General features: G+C 38.9%; 1 protein-coding gene across 1 annotated transcript in view; it reads left to right on the top strand.

Annotated features, from left to right (window-relative positions):
- The window catches only part of LAMA3 (laminin subunit alpha 3), a 258,618-nt gene that overhangs the window by 127,041 nt on the left and 114,106 nt on the right, over positions 1-17,471 (top strand). Inside the window, exons 21-23 of the mRNA XM_074339734.1 lie at positions 7,922-8,064; positions 10,182-10,279; positions 10,758-10,911. Of these exons, the coding sequence (XP_074195835.1) occupies positions 7,922-8,064; positions 10,182-10,279; positions 10,758-10,911 (395 nt within the window). The remainder of the gene's footprint in view (positions 1-7,921; positions 8,065-10,181; positions 10,280-10,757; positions 10,912-17,471) is intronic.

Genomic DNA, 17,471 nt, shown 5'->3' with positions numbered 1-17,471 from the left:
CAGGCTTCAGAGCCCAAACTCTTTTTAATAGACCGTACATGACAGTTCCATCAGCAATTTCCTCTGTTTACTCAGACGGTTGGAGCATATTTTAGGTTGTTTTCTCATGGGACTCCATTCCTAAGCCCCCATGTCTGAGTCAGGAGCCCCCATTATGTATTCCTGTGGTAAGCTCTGCATCCTCCCAGATGCTACTGTCCATGCTGTACTGTATTCTCCTGTTTTCTGGTGTCTAACTCCTCACCTCCCCTGTCCTGTTGGGGAGCAAAGGCAATGCGGCTGTGTTTACTGCCTCTTTCCCAGAACCTAGTTCTAGGCCTAATACTTAGTGGGCCATAGATATTTTTAGAACAGGAGAGTAATACAAGGAGTAGTACAATGTTTGGAGTAAACATCTCTTCTGAAGAAAGAGTTTCAATTGGACACAGATGTTTCCTTGTTTCTGAACCTTCTACAAAAGGTTTTCTATTTGTTTAATGCAAAAGAAAACATTTTGGATCCCGAAAACAAACAGAAAACCAAAACATTTTCTTTTTTTTCAAAATTTCTATTAGTTTTAGCTTTTTAAAAAAATTATGAATTTATTTTTTCAGTTACAGTTGACGTTCAATATTATTTTATATTAGTTTCAGGTATACAACATAGTGGTTAGACACGTATATAATTTATACATTGGTCACCCTGATAAGTCTACTACCCACTTGGCACCATACATAGTTATTACAATATTATTGACTATATTTTTTATGCTGTATTTTCATGCCCATGACTATTTTGTAACTACCAATTTGTATTTCTTAATCCTTTCACCTTTTTCACCCAGCCCCGAACCCTGCTCACCTCTGGCAAACATCAGTTTGTTCTCTGTATTTACGAGTCTTTTTGTTTTGTTCGTTCATTTATTTTGTTCTTTAGATTCAACATATAAGTGAGATCATGTGGTATTTGTCCTCAGTCTGACTTATTTCACTTAGCATAATACCCTCTAGGTCCATCCATGTTATTGCAAATGGTAAGATTTCATACTTCCTTATGGCTGAGTAATATTCCATTGTATATATGTACCACCTCTTCTTTATCCCATTGTCTATTGATAGGCACATAGGTTGGTTCTGTATCTTGCCTATTGTAAATAGTGCTACAGTGAACATAGGAGTGCATATATCTTTTCAATTAGTGTTTTTTATTTCTTTGGATAAATATCCAGAAGTAGAATTGCTGAGTCATAAGGTAGTTTTATTTTTAAATTTGAGGAACCTCCAAATTGTTTTCCACAGTGGCTGCACCAATTTGCAATCCCACCACAATACACAAAAGTGTTCCTTTTTCTTTGCCTCCTCATCAACACTTGTTGTTTGTTGATTTATTGATGATGACCATTCTGACAGGTGTGAGGTGATATCTCATTGTGGTTTTAATTTGCATTTCTCTGATCATTAGTGATGTTGAGCATCTTTTCATGTGCCTATTGGGCATCTGCATGTCTTTGGAGAAATGTCTATTCAGGTTGTCTGCCCATTTTTTAATTGGATTGTTAGTTCTTTTGGTGTTGAGTTGTGTAATTTCTTCATAAAATTTGGATATTAACCCATTATCAGATATATCATTGGTGAATATCTTCTCCTATTCAGTAGGTTGTCTTTTCATTTTGTTGGTGGTTTTCCTTGCTGTGCAAAAACTTTTTGTTTGATGAAGTCCCGTTTGTTTGTTTTTTCTTTTGTTTCCCGTGCCTGAGGAGATATATCAGGAAAAAAAAATATTACTAAGAGCAATGCCAGAAAGTTTGCTGCCTGTGTTTTGTTCTAGGAGTTTTATGGTTTCAGGTCTTACATTTAAATCTCTAATCCATTTTGAGTTTATTCTCATATATGGTGTAAGAAGGTGGTCCAGATTCATTTTTTGCATATATCTGTTTACTTTGTCCAACACCATTTATTGAATAGACTGCCTTTACCTCACTATATATTCTTACCTCCTTTGTCATAGATTAAATGACCGTATAGGTGTGGGTTTATTTCAGGGCTCTTTATTCTGTTCCATTGATCTATGTGTCTGTTTTAATGCCCATACCATGTTGTTTTGATTATTACAGACTCGTAGTACAGTTTGATATCAGGTAGCACAATACCACCAATCTTATTCTTCTTTCTCAAGATTGCTGTCGCTATTCAGGATCTTTTGTAGTTCCATATAAATTTTAAGATTATTTGTCTCTAGTTCTGTGAAAAATGGGATTGCATTGAATCTATAGATCCTTTGGGTAATATGGACATTTTAACAATGTTAATTCTTCTATCCATGAACACGGTATATACTCCCATTTATTTATATCTTATTTAATTTCTTTCTTAAGTGTGTTATAGTTTTCTAAGTACAGGTCTTTTACCTCCTTGGTTAAATTTATTTTTAGATATTTTATTTTATTTATTTATTTGATGCCAATGTAAATGGGATTGTTTTCTTAATTTCTCTTTCTGGTAGTTCATTATTGGTGTCTAAAAATGCAACCAATTTCTGAATATTAATTTTGTATCCTGCTACTTTACTGTATTCATTTATCAGTTCTAATAGTTTCTTGGTGGAATCTTTAGGGTTCTTTCTATATAGTATCATGTCATCTGCAAGTAATGACAGTTTTTCTTCTACCTGTCCCATTTGGATGCCTTTTATTTCTTTTTCTTGTGTTATCACTGTCACTAGAACTTCCAATACTGTGTTGAATAAAACTGGTGATAGTAGTGGGCATCCTTGTCCTGTGCCTGATCTTAAGGGGAACGCTTTTAGCTTTTCCCTGTTGTGTATGATGTGAGCTGTGGGTTTGCTGTATATGGCCTTTATTATGTTGAGGTATGTATGTTCAAGTCTTACTTTGCTGAGAATTTTTATCATAAATGAATGCTGGTTTTTGTCAAACATCATTTCTGCATCTATTGATATGATCATATGAATTTTATCTTTCATTATCTTTTTATGCTCTATCATGTTAATTGATTTGTGGATATTCAACCAGCTTTGCATCCCAGGATTAAATCCCACTTGATCATGGTGTATGATCTTTTTAATGTATTGTTGAATTCAGTTTGCTAAATTTTATTGAGGATTTTTATATCTATGTTCATCAGGGATATTGGAATATAATTTTCTTTCTCTTTCTTTCCTTCCTTCCTTCCTTCCTTCCTTCCTTCCTTCCTTCCTTCCTTCCTTCCTTCCTTCCTTTCTTTCTTGTAATATTTTTGGTTTTGGAATCACCTTGTTTAGGACTCTGTGCTTCCTGGGCTTATATGTCTATTTCCTTTACCAAGTTTTGGAATTTTCCCATCATTATTGCTTGAAATATGTTTTAAATTCCTTGCTCTCTTTCTTCTACTTCTGGTACCCCTGTGATGTGAATTTTGGGACACTTGATGTTGTCCCAAAAAACTATCCTCATTTTTTGGATTCCTTTTTCTTTTTGCTGTTCTGATTGAGGGTTTTCTGCTACTTTCTCTTCCAAATCACTGCTTTTATCCTCTGCTTCATTTAATCTACTGTTGATTCTTTCTATTGTATTCTTTGTTTCAGTTATTGCATTCTTCATATCTGAATGGTTCTTTTTTTATGTTTTCTATCTCCATTTTTATATTTCCTATCTCTTTGTTGAAGTTCTCACTAAGTTCCTTAAGCATCCTTATAACCAGTGTTTGGAACTCTGCCTCTGGTAGATTGTGTGTCTGCATTTTGTTTAATTATTTTTCTGGAGCTTTGTTCTGTTCTTTTATTTGGGACATATTTATTTGTCTCCCCATTTTGGCTGCCTCTCTGTGGTTGTTTCTATGTATTAGGTAGAGTTGCTATGTCTCCTATGTCTCCTGCTATTCTTAGTAGAATGGCCTTATGTAGTAGGTGTCATGTGGGACCCAGGGCATAGTCTCCCTGGTTATCTGAGTTGGGTACTCCAGATATATTCCTTGTGTAGGTGGTGTGTGCCCTCCTGTTGTAGTTGAGCCTTGGTTGCTGTTTGCACATCAATGGCAGGAATTGACCCTCAGGCTGATTGGCTGTGAGGACTGGCCATGACTATAGTGGAGGAGCTGTGGTGCAGGGACTGACCCTATGGTGCAGGATTCACTTTAGCAGGGCTTTGGCACAAGCCCAGTCTGCCCTTTGGGTGTGACACCCTCAGAGGTGGATGGGTGGTGCTCCTGCCAGGTCTGCAGCTGGCCACAAGGCATACTGCCCCTGCAGCCTCCTGGGAGGGACCCAACCACAGGCCAAGTTCAGCTGCAGCCTGTGCCCTGCCTGGAACCACCTGACATGAGCCACAAAGCAATTTGCAGCTGGCCCCCATCCACGCTGGGCTCAGTTGTGCCTGGATGAGGCCAAGCCTCCAATCAAGGCTGGCTGCTGCCAATGCTGGAGTTGGGGCAGCTTATCAAAAAGTATAGAACATACCAAAACCAGATGCTGCTTGTTTGGGGTTTGCGAACTTTTGAGAGATTTTTAGCAAATCTGTAGCATGAGCCAAGACAGGCCATTTGTATGGAAAAGCCACTGGAAGTGGTTTGGGTGTGTCCTGAAGTTGCATGGGGCAGGGTCTCAGGGAATCACCAAGGTTGGGAAGGGGGAGGGCTCAACAAAGAAACAGTGGCTTCTGCCAGCACTTCTGTCTGGGAGGAAGTTGCTGCTGTAGCCCTTGCTCTGGATTCAGACAATTCAGTTCCTCCCCATATGTCCCTGGTGACTTTTGAGCTGCTTCCCCAGTGCTGGAGCTCGGACAGAGTGGGTCCTTCAGTGAGTAGTCCATAAATGGGCCCTTTAAAAGGATAACCTGGGACTCCAGCAGCCCTGTCTCACTTAGCCACAATCTCCACTGGTTTTCATAGCCAAAAGTTGTGGGGACTTCTTTTCCTGGCACTGGAACCATGGGTTGGTGAACCTGGCATGGATTCCCCTCACTTCTAACATGGGACCTCTGCAGCCGATATTCCTCCTGATTTTTAACTGTGGGACCAGTCTGTTTTGCATCTCTGCACCTCCTACCAATCTCGATGTGGTTTCTTCCGTATATCTTTAGTTGTAGGACTTCCAATATTCAGCTAGACTTCAGGCAATTTTCAATGATGGTTGTTCTGTAGTTTTGTTATAATTTTCATGTGGTTGTTAGAAGAGGCAAGCACAGTGTTTACCTACTCCACTATCTTGACCAAAAAAAAAAAAAAAACTCTAACATTTCTTGTAATACTGGTTTGATGGTAATGAACTCCTTTAACTTTTTCTTGTCTGGGAAGCTCTTTATCGCTCCTTAAATTTTAAATGATAGCCTTGCTGGGTAGAGTAGTTTTGGTTGTAGGTCCTTGCTTTTCATCACTTTGAATATTTTGTACCAATCCCTTCTGGCCTGCACAGTTTCTGTTGAGAAATCAGCTGACAATCTGTCTCATGGGAGCTGCCTTTTAACTAGTTGTCTTTCTCTTGTTGCTTTTAAGATTCTCTCTTTGTCTTTAACCTTTGATATTTTAATTATGATGTGTCTTGGTGTGAGCCTCTTTGGGTTCATCTTGTTTAAGACTCTCTGTGCTTCCTGGACGTGTATGTCTATTTCCTTTGCCAGGTTAGGAAAGTTTTCAGTCATTATTTCTTCAAATAGGTTTTCAATTCCATGCTCTCTCTCTTCTCCTTCTCATACCCCTGTGATGTTGTTATGCTTGATGTTGTCCCAGAGGTCTCTTAGACTATCCTCATTTTGCAAAATTCTCTTTTCTGTTTGCTGTTCCAATTGGGTGTTTTCTGCTGCCTTGTCTTCCAAACCACTGATTTGATCCTTTGCTTCATCTAATCTGCTATTGATTGCTTCTAGTGCATTCTTTGTTTCAGTTATTGTATTCTTCATTTCTGGTGGTTGTTTTTTATGGTTATAGTCTTGCTATCTCTTTGTTGAAGTTCTCACTAAGTTTCTTGAACATCCTTATACTATTCTTTTGAACTCTGTGTTTTGTAGATTGCTTGCCTATGTTTCATTTAGTTCTTTTTCTGGAGTTTTCTTTCCTGTTGTTTTATTTGGGACATATTTCTTTGTTTCCTTATTTTGGCTGCCTCTATATGTTTCTTTCTATGTATTTGGTAGATCTGCTATGTCTCCCAGTGTTGGCCGGGTGGCCTTATGTAGTAGGTGTCCTGTGGGGCCCAGTGGCACAGTCTCCCTGGTCACCTACTCCAGGTGCTCCAGGTATGTCCCCTTTGTGGGTTGTGTGTGCCCTCCTGTTATAGTTGAGCCTTGATTGCTGTTGGCATGTTGGTGGGTGGGATTGACCTTCATACTTACTGGCAGTGGGGTTTGGCCATGTCCACAGCTTACAGGCTGCTGTGTGGGGGGCTTACCCCCAGGAGTGGGATTTGCCCCAGTGGGCTTTGGTGCCTGCTGAGACCTACAGTTTCTTTCTTTTTTTTTTTTTTTTAAATAAATAGCACCTAAAATCCGGGGCTGGGACCTGGTTCAGGTGGGTGGAATGTAGGGTTTCCCAGGAAGGTTAACAGGGTACTGTTGGAGCCTGCAGGGCACACTTTGTGGCTTCAGGTAAATGCGGAGAAGTAAGCACAGGTCCAGATGGAGGGGCGTGGAGAGCAAAACTTTTTCTTATTTCAAAATGAATGCATGTTCTTCAAAAGAAATTAAAAATTTTGAATTACATGTAAATAAAATGGAAAATACTTAGTATCTTATGTAATATATTGAATACTTAAAGACCACAGGAGCAAATAACTCCAACTCCCCCATCAAGGAACTCATCTGTGACACTTTGTACATTTCCTTCCAGGTTTTCTTCCATGCCCTTTTTTTAAAACATTGTTGAAATTATACTTGACCTTCAGTTTTTTTATTCTGCTTCATAAACTTCCCCCATGTCATTGAATGGCCCTGCATGATCCCACCACACAGTTATACCATAAGTTGCTTAATCTTTCCTCCACTGTTAGATAGTGAAGGCATTTCCACTTTTTTGTTCTGTTTACTGTCATGCAGCAGTGAGAATCTTTACCCATAAGTTTCTATCTACATTTTAGAACACTTCCACAGGATAGATTTTAAAAGTGGAATCACCAGGCCAATTGGTAAGAAAGTTTTTAAGAGCTCAGAAATTGTCAAAATGGTTTCCAGAAAAGTGGTACTAATTCCCCTTCTACCTGAGTGTTCCTACATTGCTTGTTTCATGTTCAACATGTCATATCACCACTAAAGAACTCTGCTAATTTGATAGGTGAAAATTATATTGTTCTTGAAAAAATGATGTTCTTATTTTCAATTTTCATTTACTTGGGTACTAGTGATATTGAGTGCTTATTGTGTATTACCATGTTTCCCCAAAAATATGACCTAGCTGGACCATTAGCTCTAATGCGTCTTTTGGAGCATTAATTACTATAAGACCTGGTATTGTATTATATTAAATTATATTATATTATATTATATTACACCCTGTCTTATATTATAGTAAAAATAAGACTGGGTCTTATATTAATTTTTGCTCCAAAAGACACATTAGAGCTGATGGTCCAGCTAGGTCTTATTTTGGGGGAAACACAGTATCTATTTTCTTCTTCCTTGTGAATTATCATTACATTTCTTTTGGCAATTAAAAAAATTTGTCAAGAATTTTTCTAAGTAGTTTACATGTATTACTATGCTTAATCATTTAACAAATAAAAAGTGACACACAATCCCAGCATAGATAGCTACTGCTAACATTTCATTAATATCTTTCTAGTCTATCTTCTACATATGCTTATGCACCCATACAATTAAAAAAAATAAGATCAGTACATATGATCAGTAAGCTACCCTATACTTTTTCAGATGTAAACTGAATGTCTGAAACTGATTATCTAAAATCCTAATACTGACTGCTAGAAAAATGCCCTAAGCAATTCTTTTTATTTCTGATAGGTGTTGCTCAGAGCAAAGAGATCATCTTCCTGCCAAGTAAGGAGCCAGCCTTTGTCACCGTCCCTGGACATGGTTTTGCAGAGCCATTTTCACTTGCACCAGGGACATGGATTGCTTGCATTAAGGCAGAGGGAGTCCTCCTGGTAAGAGATAGTTCTTAGTGGAGCTTCTTCCCCTCTTGGAGCTGGTCCCATCCACAGTGAACCACAGTGACTATAAGATATCAAAATCATAGCTGGTTCCCTTTTAGACACAGGAACCTATGGTGACATTTGCCCTCACTTGACATAATGACATAGGAACCAACTTAAAATATTTTTTATAGTACTCCATCCAGCTTCTCACAGACAAAAATCACACCAAATTATAACTCGTAACGATTTTGAAGTTATCAAAATAAATGCAAAATCTTAACGAGCATATATCCCAGACTTTCAAAAGTTTCTTTGGAATTTTTCATCGTGAACCAGAAGGGCATCTATGAGATCAGCCTCTCTGAGAATTGTGCTGAGTAAATCAGAAGAAACTAGAGGAAGCGAAGATTCTAAAATCAGTGACGTTCTTGGTGTAGAAAGAGAAGGAACAGACTGGAGGAACCAAGGCTTCATAGTGATACTCTTCCTGCCTTCTATCTTAAATGTAGGCAATAATGTCACCAAATAGATTGCCAGTGACAAAGAACTCTTCATCAAGAGAAAGGCTGTGTCCTTGAACCTTAATAGAATAGACAGAAAGCCATGAGGAGTTGAAGGAATGAAAAATGCTATCTGAGAAACCCTTCTCGGATGTCTGCTTTTGTTTCTAGCAAGATCTTTTCAAAATAAAGTCTGGCAATAGTTGGTTTCATTCACTAAGAGAGGAAAACAAAACTTCCTTTTGGTGTAGCCCCTTTGATTGGCTATGTTAGCAAATTTTAGGCAAGTCCCTGACTCCAAGCCTGCCTCAGTTGCTTCTTTTTTACGATGCTTACCCTTATAGGTCCTTCCAAATCTGGGATCTTATAAAGATAATGTGAAGATTTATGTTCTTCATTCAGTCCCTGTTTTTCTTGCATCTTCTTGGTAGAAAGTTTTGTTGCTTTAAGAAAGTTTAAGAATGTTTCATAGATGCTAGAAATGAGGAAGAGGAAATTTTCATTGAGGCCAATAATGGGTATATAAAATTGGACGAATGGAAAAATGAAATTCATTATAAAAGTTACTTCATAGGCATGGAAGATTTTCAGGACATTTAGTCAGTGCAATTGTGTAGTAATTCATATGTATCCTTCCATATTATGAAACTACTTTCTCTAAAATTATTTTATTGAGCACCTATTATCAACTTTTATTGTCCTAGGAGCTATGAGACCATACAGTAATGAGGAGATACGGCCCCAACCTAAGGAAACTTACTAATAGAACAATAACCATTATTAAATTAAAACCCATTCAGGTAATCAGACCACTGTGGTGGACCACTGAGACCCCTGGATCGCCATCTACTACTTTCACCTTCCCATATATTTCTCTTTTTCTCCATTTTAGACAAATTACGGATCTTGAAGAGAGTAAAAGCCTTATGGTCCATGTATGAGTCTCTTCACAGTTGTGGTGACATTCCCTCCCTCCTTCCCTCTGCAGATAGGCAGTGATGCCAGGATTGCTGCAGAGTTGTCAAATCATTCGCCACTCAGAAGTCTGGAGTTCTGCTCTTTCCTGAAGTGCTGCATAGTTGACTTTACATTGTGGGCTTTGTTTGGCACACTCGGTGGAACATGTTCTTCCTCTCATACCCTAGAATAGGCAGTAGGCCAGTTTCAGTCTCTGATTCACCAGAATCATAAAACATCACTTTTTACACCAAGCCAGGCAAGCGCTGCTCTGATGTGGCAATAAAAAGCCATGGTACATATAAACAACTCAGTGTTTTTCTGTAGTGATGAGGTCACCAGTTTTCAAAGGAACGTTTTATCCATCGACAGTTTATTATCTTTGTTTGTTTTTGAATTTATAAACAACCCAGAAGAAACAATAAAATTTCCCCTGAGATCTGATGATAGCAAAGTTCACCCAGAGGTGCTTGTCTCCAATCTTACAGCACCTGTGTGAGTTGATGTGTGTGCTCTGGTGAGTCAGGAGGCAGAACAAAGCAACTGATGTGGATTTTTAACTAGCGAGCTTTACCTGGTTATGATCAATTTCGTATGCTTGGCTATTTTATTTTGAAAGTAGGGCCACCATCAAAATAAATAATCGTCCTTTTGGTCATTATTTCCTAGGACTACCTGGTGCTACTTCCCAGGGACTACTATGAGGCCTCCTCGCTGCAGCTGCCTGTCACAGAGCCATGTGCCCACGAGGGACCTCCCCAAGCAAAGTTAGTGTGGACAGCAGGTTCATCATGGGGGTCCTCTAATCAGGAGCCTTTGGTGCAAGGATTAGAGATAGGCCTCAGGGTCACAATTAGAGCAGGATTCTCTGGGTAATTACTCTCTGTGGCAGTTGACTGTCTTTCGCATAAGAATCACAAAACACTTTGCATACGGTAGCTGGCACTGGAGTGTAACGCCTACCCTCCAGCATGTAGAAATGCTGATGCACGTCCAAGTAATACCCTCAAAGTCGTGCATCCCATGAAAAGAGGAGTTTAAAATAAAATGTGGGTTTGTAGACCTTTGCTTCTTCCATTCCTCATGCTGATGAAAATTTACCACCCAATTTCTATAGGAGGAATACAATAAGAGTTTGTTGAGGGAATGATAAATGAATGGAATGGATAAGAGTCCTTGGGGATGTGCTTTGATGATCTGTGTTTTGTTCTCAGTTGTAACTGTTGTATTTTGTCATTGTTGAAGTTGCTTGCTTTACCAGCATTTGCCAGTGACCCGATTCTCCTGTGCCCTCGCTTGTGAGGCCAGACGCTTCCTGCTTGATGGGGAGCCGAGACCCTTGGCAGTGAGGCAGCCCACCCCTGCACACCCAGTCATGGCGGACCTCAGTGGGAGAGAGGTGGGACAGCCTTTTACTTACTGTCAAAGCCATTACTACCATGTTTCCCTGAAAATAAGATTTATATTAATTTTTGCTCCAAAAGATGCATTAGGGCTTATGTTCAGGGGATGTCATCCTGAAAAATCATGCTAGGGCTTATTTTCGGGGAAACACGGTACCTCCCCAGGTCTGTGTCTGCTCCAAAACCCTTGACCGCTATTGCTTCTCAAACTCAGGGGAACCTGGAAGGATTCTTCAGAAGTGTTCACTGAAGGTGTACTGAGTTCTCTGCCTTAGTTTGGGGCTGGGTGATACACCACACTGAGCCATGGTAATTTTAGTCTTGAAACACTATCTAGACATGGCAGGACCATGGGTGACCACAGAAGCCTTTCCTTTTGATCCTCTGGACCTCTAAGGGGGGCATCCTGTTTTACCTGATGCAGGGCAAGCGCTCTCTAAAACACCTCCAGAAACTACACAGCTTACCCTAAAAGGATGCAGTGCTCACTGACTTCATCCCCATAGGCTAGGTAATTTGTAGCAGCTGAATTCCTTGAGCTCAGAATCTGGAACTGCTACACCCCAAGGCTCCTTCCTCATGGCGTGGAGAACAGGTTACTACAGGTATTGGTATTACTTTTCTTCCAGGAGTTCTTTGAGCCTCAAAACAACTTAAGACTATACTAATTTAAGATTTGAGTTAGAAGTACTGTATGTGAACAATAACAATAAGAACACACGATGCAATACCTCAAAATGAAGGCCCTGAAAAAAATCTTCCTCCACAATATTTCCATTCCTTATCACCTACAACATTTTGTTCTGTACCTTTGAGGAAACTATTCATTCTATTCTGGGGATTAAATTTGTGGAATTAAAATATATATGGTATTCATCATTCCTGGATATTTAGATGTATACATTTTTTTCAACTACATTCCCAACATTTTCGAGGTAGCAGTTATAGGATATGAAGGATATTTCTTACGTTTAGTCTTCATTTTATTTTTCATTGGAATTTTTATTTTACAAAAAAAGTAAATACTTATAACAAGTAAAGTAATATAGGTATGCGTAAAATAAATGAAATGATCTTACCTCTTCATTCTAATTTTAATACCCCACTGTATCCTTCCCTACCCAGGCTGTATATCTACATACATACATATTGTGTGTGTGTGTGTGTGTGTGTGTCCCCAGACAGCAGGAGGTACAGCTGTGAAAGGCTAACCTCCAGGAAGTTATGCTGATGATTCATCAGGAGGTGCCTGGCCTCTGACTTAGCCCAGAGCCATAGCCCTGAGCTACTACTATAGTTGCATGATGCATAAGACTAAGCCCTGGGCTGTCCAGTTGTATTTAACAATCCTTTTTACTGTTTGATTTAAGTGCTCACAGATTTGTGCTGTCTAATACACTAGTCACTAGCCCCATGTAGCTATATAAATTTGAATTGATTAAACTTAAGTCAAGCTAAAAACTTAGTTCCTCTGTTTTGTGCACTAGCCACACTTCAAGTGCTCAGTAATTACATCTGCACAGAATATTTTTGCCATCACCAAAAGTTCTATTGGACGTGTAATAGATCATTGTACTAAAATTCAGAGACGGCTGATGTTAGAAGAGGTCTTAGAACTTATTTGATTCCTCTGCCTGTGAAGGAATCTTTTCTACATTATTCTTGTTAGATATTCCTTTAGCCTCTGTTGAATACTTAAATCAATGGATGACTCACCTCTTCTAAAGGTAGCCTATTCCATTTTTAAAGAAACTGTCATTATTAGAAAGTCCTTTTTATATTAAGCCGAACTAGAGTTCATTATAATATCTAACTTTTGGCCAGCATAGCCACCTAGAGCCATGCAGAGTAATTCTTCGTTCACTTTGGAAACTTTGTATAGTGTGGTGGTTAAGGGGATGGTTCTGGAGTGAAACTGTCTGGGTTCCTGAGTCACCAGAAACTAGCAGTGAAGTCTCCCTGGGCCTGAATTTACTAGTATACAAAATGGGGATAAGAATAATAGCCACCTCACGGGTACTCTTAAATAAGGTCATCTATGAGGGGCTCATGTTGGGGTGCCCAGCACAGGTGATCAGGCAGGAACTACTAGCCATATCGCTAGTGTGTGTTCTAGTTGGGACTCTAGGCTGAGAGGAAGAGCAAGCCACAAATCTAGCTCATGTGAAGGGGTGTGCCCCCATTCCCCCCCTCGAAGGAGACAGAGGGTGGACTGCAGGGGCAGGAACTGAGTGCATTCAGGTCTCCCAGGCATCTGTGAGGGACGGAGCTGCCTGGTTCTGACAGAGGCCTCCCCCGCTCTCTCTGTGTTTGTTCAGCTCTCCCTTTCCTGAGTGGCCTCCTTTGCTTACTGATAGTCCTTTGTCTCACACACTGCCGTGAGGCTGCGCTGCTGCCATTTCTTTGTTACCTCCCAGCTCCAGCACTCACTGCCACCTGCGTCTCCCTTCTTTATTCTCTCTGACAAAGAGAATCTGGCCAGAATCTTTTTAAGTCAGACCACCTCTTGTACACCAGGCAAGCCTCTGTCTCTTGTAAACAAATACATAACTAGATTTTTTTTTTATTTTAATCTGATTATCTCTGTTTTACAACATGACTTTAATCCATTGATAATTTGTGGTGATTGCTTATTTTTATCATCTTATTTAATTTACCAGCTTTTTATTTATCTTAATTTTTTTTTCTTTTCTGATTTCTCTTTGAGACAGTTTTTTCTATTTCCCTGCTTGTTTGGTAAGTCTTAATTGTTTTCTGGTCATTTAATGGTTACCCTTAACGTTTTAACATATGTTCTAAAGTATAAATTTTTCAAACAAAGTCTCAAGTTATTCAGTAATTCTGTTCTCTTCTTGTACTTGACGCAGACTTTACAATGCTCATCTCCCCGTTGTAAACCAACCTCCAACTTACTGTTGTCTAGAAATTTTATTTTTACTATTTCTTCCAGATTTTCAGATAGATTGTAAATTCCATCTCAATTCAAATATATCACATGCCCTCCCTCCTTTCATCTCTCCTTCCTTTCCTTTCATCCTTTTTTCCTCTCCTCCATTTCTCCTTGGAGACATCTCTCCTGGAATTCTTCATCTCTTTTTACTCTGGAATATAGTCTCTAGGCTCAAGGCATAGCCATTTCCTAAAAATTTTTATCACCACCCCACCATCCTAGAACTCTTTTTTCATCTCCACTGTATTGGATCCTCTTTTTCCTGACTATTGGAACTTCCATTCTTTCTCTTTTTTAAAATTTGCTTTCTCGTTTTGGTAGATATCCTCCAATGGCTTCCTGAGAAAGGCAACAAAAGGAGATACTTCTGTTTTTGTTGTTGTTTGTTTGTTTGTTTGTTTTAAAGTTTGTTGGCGTAACTATTGTTAGTAAAGTTACGTAGATTTCAGGTGTACAATTCTGTATTACATCATCTATATATCACATTGTGTGTTCACCACCCAGAGTCAGGTACTTCTGTTTGTTTTTTTGAGACCTTGCATATCTGAAAATATCTCTATTCTACTCTCAATCTTGAGTTTTTTACTTTGGTTAGATATAGAATTCTAGTTTAGAAATCATTTCTCTCCATAATTTGATCACATTTCCCCATGGACTTCTAACTTCAAGTGTTGCTATTGTGACATGATTTTCTGATTCCCAATTCTTTGGCTGCCACCTGCTTTTCCTTTCTTAGAGCTTTTGGGATTGTCTCTCTTTTTAAATTTTTACTAGGAACAGTGCGTTTCTCCAGGACACATCAGCTCCAAGTCAAGTCACTGTTTTCACTCTAGTTGTGGAGGGCACAGCTCACTGGCCCATGTGGGAATCAAACCAGTGACGTTGGTGTTATGAGCACTGTGCTCTAACCAACTGAGCTAACCAGGCACCCAGATCATCTCTTTATGTCTTATTTTCTGAAATTTCACAAGGATGTGCCTTCATGTAGGTAGTGTTTCAGCCAAGGTGCTGGGCTCTCAGTAGACCCTTTTAGCCTAGAAACTTCTGTCCATCATTCTGGGAATCTTTCTTCAGTTACTTCTTTGATAATTAATTTTTTAATCTTTAACCCATCTTTCCAATCTCTTTATCTTGTTTTATGCTTTGGGAGAGCTCCTCAATTTTTTTTTTTTTTTTCTAGTCCCCAACCCAACCCTGCACACACACACAGACACTTAGGTTTCAGCTTTCTCTGGTCTAATTAGTTTACATCCATTTGCTTTTCAGCTTTCAAAATTTTATTGATTTCTCTAGTCTGTTCTTTTCCTCTTTCCTATTCTCTTTTTTTCTTTGTGGGTTTATGATTTTAAAAAACCGACTCATTTATGTGGAGTTCTGAGAGGGAATATTAATAAATATATGCATTTAATCTGTTATGTTTAAACCAGTAAATCCTAGGATGGATTTTTCTTGAATATCTCCACCTCTCTCCATTTATCTTTCCAATACACCACCATCTTGTCCACTACACCATCACCTTTTTATAAGGCTCTCTGCAGTAGCCTCCCAGTTAGCTCACCCACATCTGCTCTCATCCACTGCATCTCCCAATCCATTCTTCATACTATAGGCAGCATACTTATTTTGATACAAATATCTAATCATCACTGATCCTCTCACCCCACGCTCACACATACACAAGTGGAACATTACAGTAACATCTTATGCTCTTAGGATAGACACAAAAAATTTAATGACCTGTAAGGCTGCCATCTTACCTCCCAATTTGATCATACCTCCTCTTGCTCTCTGTTCCTCACTACTTTGGCCTGCTTTCCATTTCTTACCCTAGAACATTGTGTGCCATAGAGTAACTTCCTACTGCAGGCCGTTCCCTCTGCCCAAATGCTCTTCTGTCCCCTCGTGACCTGGTTATCCGTTTCTTGTTCATCAGCACTCAACTTCTTCAAGAAGTCCTCCCCTCTCCCCTCATCTACCTGACTAGCTCAGGTACCCCACTTAGCACATCTTCTGAGCATTTGTCGTATGTTAATTTCACACTGTATTTGTGTAATTATCTAATTATTTGATTAAAGTCTGTCTGAGAGCAGAGACTAGGTTTGTCTTGTTTCCCATTTTGTGCCCATCACCTTGCTGATGGACTGGCATAGAATAGGTGCTTAATAAGTATATGTTGACCAAATCGTTTTGAATCCTTATTTTGACATCAGACATGTTAGTTAGCTTTTGTTAGCAACAGGTTTGATACAACCACCGCTTATGTCTATCCTGAAACACTGATAACTAGATGAGGGCAGTTCTGTGCCATAAAACTGGAAAGATCCCTCCAGGTTGAAATTGGTTTTCTTAAAATTCCCTTTTTAAAAGATAAATAGTTGCTAACAAACAGTAAAGTTTCTGTTTGCCATTTTTATGTCTTATATCTGAGTTTCTCAAAACCCACTTTGACCATCAACTACAGAGGGTGCCAAAAAAAAATGTATACACATTTTAAGAGAGGAGAAAACTGTGTTAATTGTAATACTCAATATACTGATTTAAAAAAAAAAGATGAATACAAGTCATGTTTGACTTCTGCAATTATAAGAGGTGCTCAAAGTGGTTCCCATCAGTGTCCAGACAATTCTGATTATGGCGAACTACTGCTTGAGCATAGATAACATCTCTTAAAATGTGTGTACATTTTTTGGCACCCCCGGTATATTCAAACTCTTCCCATAAGACCTCCAAAAATCAACCTACAGGACTCAGAGTGAAAAAAATAAAAGGAATTTCCAATACTGCTATGATAGCACTGGCAGCCAATAATAACTTCTGGGAGAAAAGTCAATACATCATTGGCCTGTGCGTGGGGTAAAGGCAGACGAGCCCTTGTTTGGAGATACCTAGGGGAGAAATGCTTGTAATAACCTCTCCACATGGGCCAACGGCAGCACCATATTTCACTCTGTAACACAGAGTGGAAAAGTGGTGTGAATAATCCACATTTTCCCCCTGAGGGAAGTCTTTCTACTATTTAAGTGATAGAAAGATCACTGTGGAAAATAGCAGTTGTGTGGTTCAGAGCTATGGAGAAGGAACAGTAAATGTGAATTCCCTGAAGGCAAGGGGAAGGAGGATTTTAATTAAATGTGGTAAAGCTTGCCTGGGCCTGAGTTTATGGGCTGAAGTTGGTTAAACTGCTAAGAACTGTAGTTCTAATATTGGCTCAGGCATTAAATTTGCACATACATTTTGACCCAGAAATTCTACTTCTAGGAATCTTATAAAAATACTAGCCTAATGATATATACATACACATATACATATACATATGCAATATACATATACATACAGATACATACAAATACATACATATATGCATATATACATATATATGGATGATCATATAACATTATATGTTATAGGGAAAATTAGAACCAACCTAAGTGTCCATGAATAGATGATTAGTTAAATAAATTATTTTACATTCATATTATGTAATGATAGGCAGCCACTAGAAAAATGAAGTATATCTGTATGTACTGCTATAGACACATGAAATACGTTTGAGTAAAAAAAGCAAGTCATGGCAAAAAGCAATGCTCATAGTTACAATTGTCACTC

This window comes from Rhinolophus sinicus, linkage group LG09 (genome assembly GCF_036562045.2).
Source record: "Rhinolophus sinicus isolate RSC01 linkage group LG09, ASM3656204v1, whole genome shotgun sequence".
NCBI classification, from domain to species: domain Eukaryota; kingdom Metazoa; phylum Chordata; class Mammalia; order Chiroptera; family Rhinolophidae; genus Rhinolophus; species Rhinolophus sinicus.
Note: the sequence above shows the minus strand (reverse complement) of the source record. Positions and strands in the feature narration are given on the sequence as shown.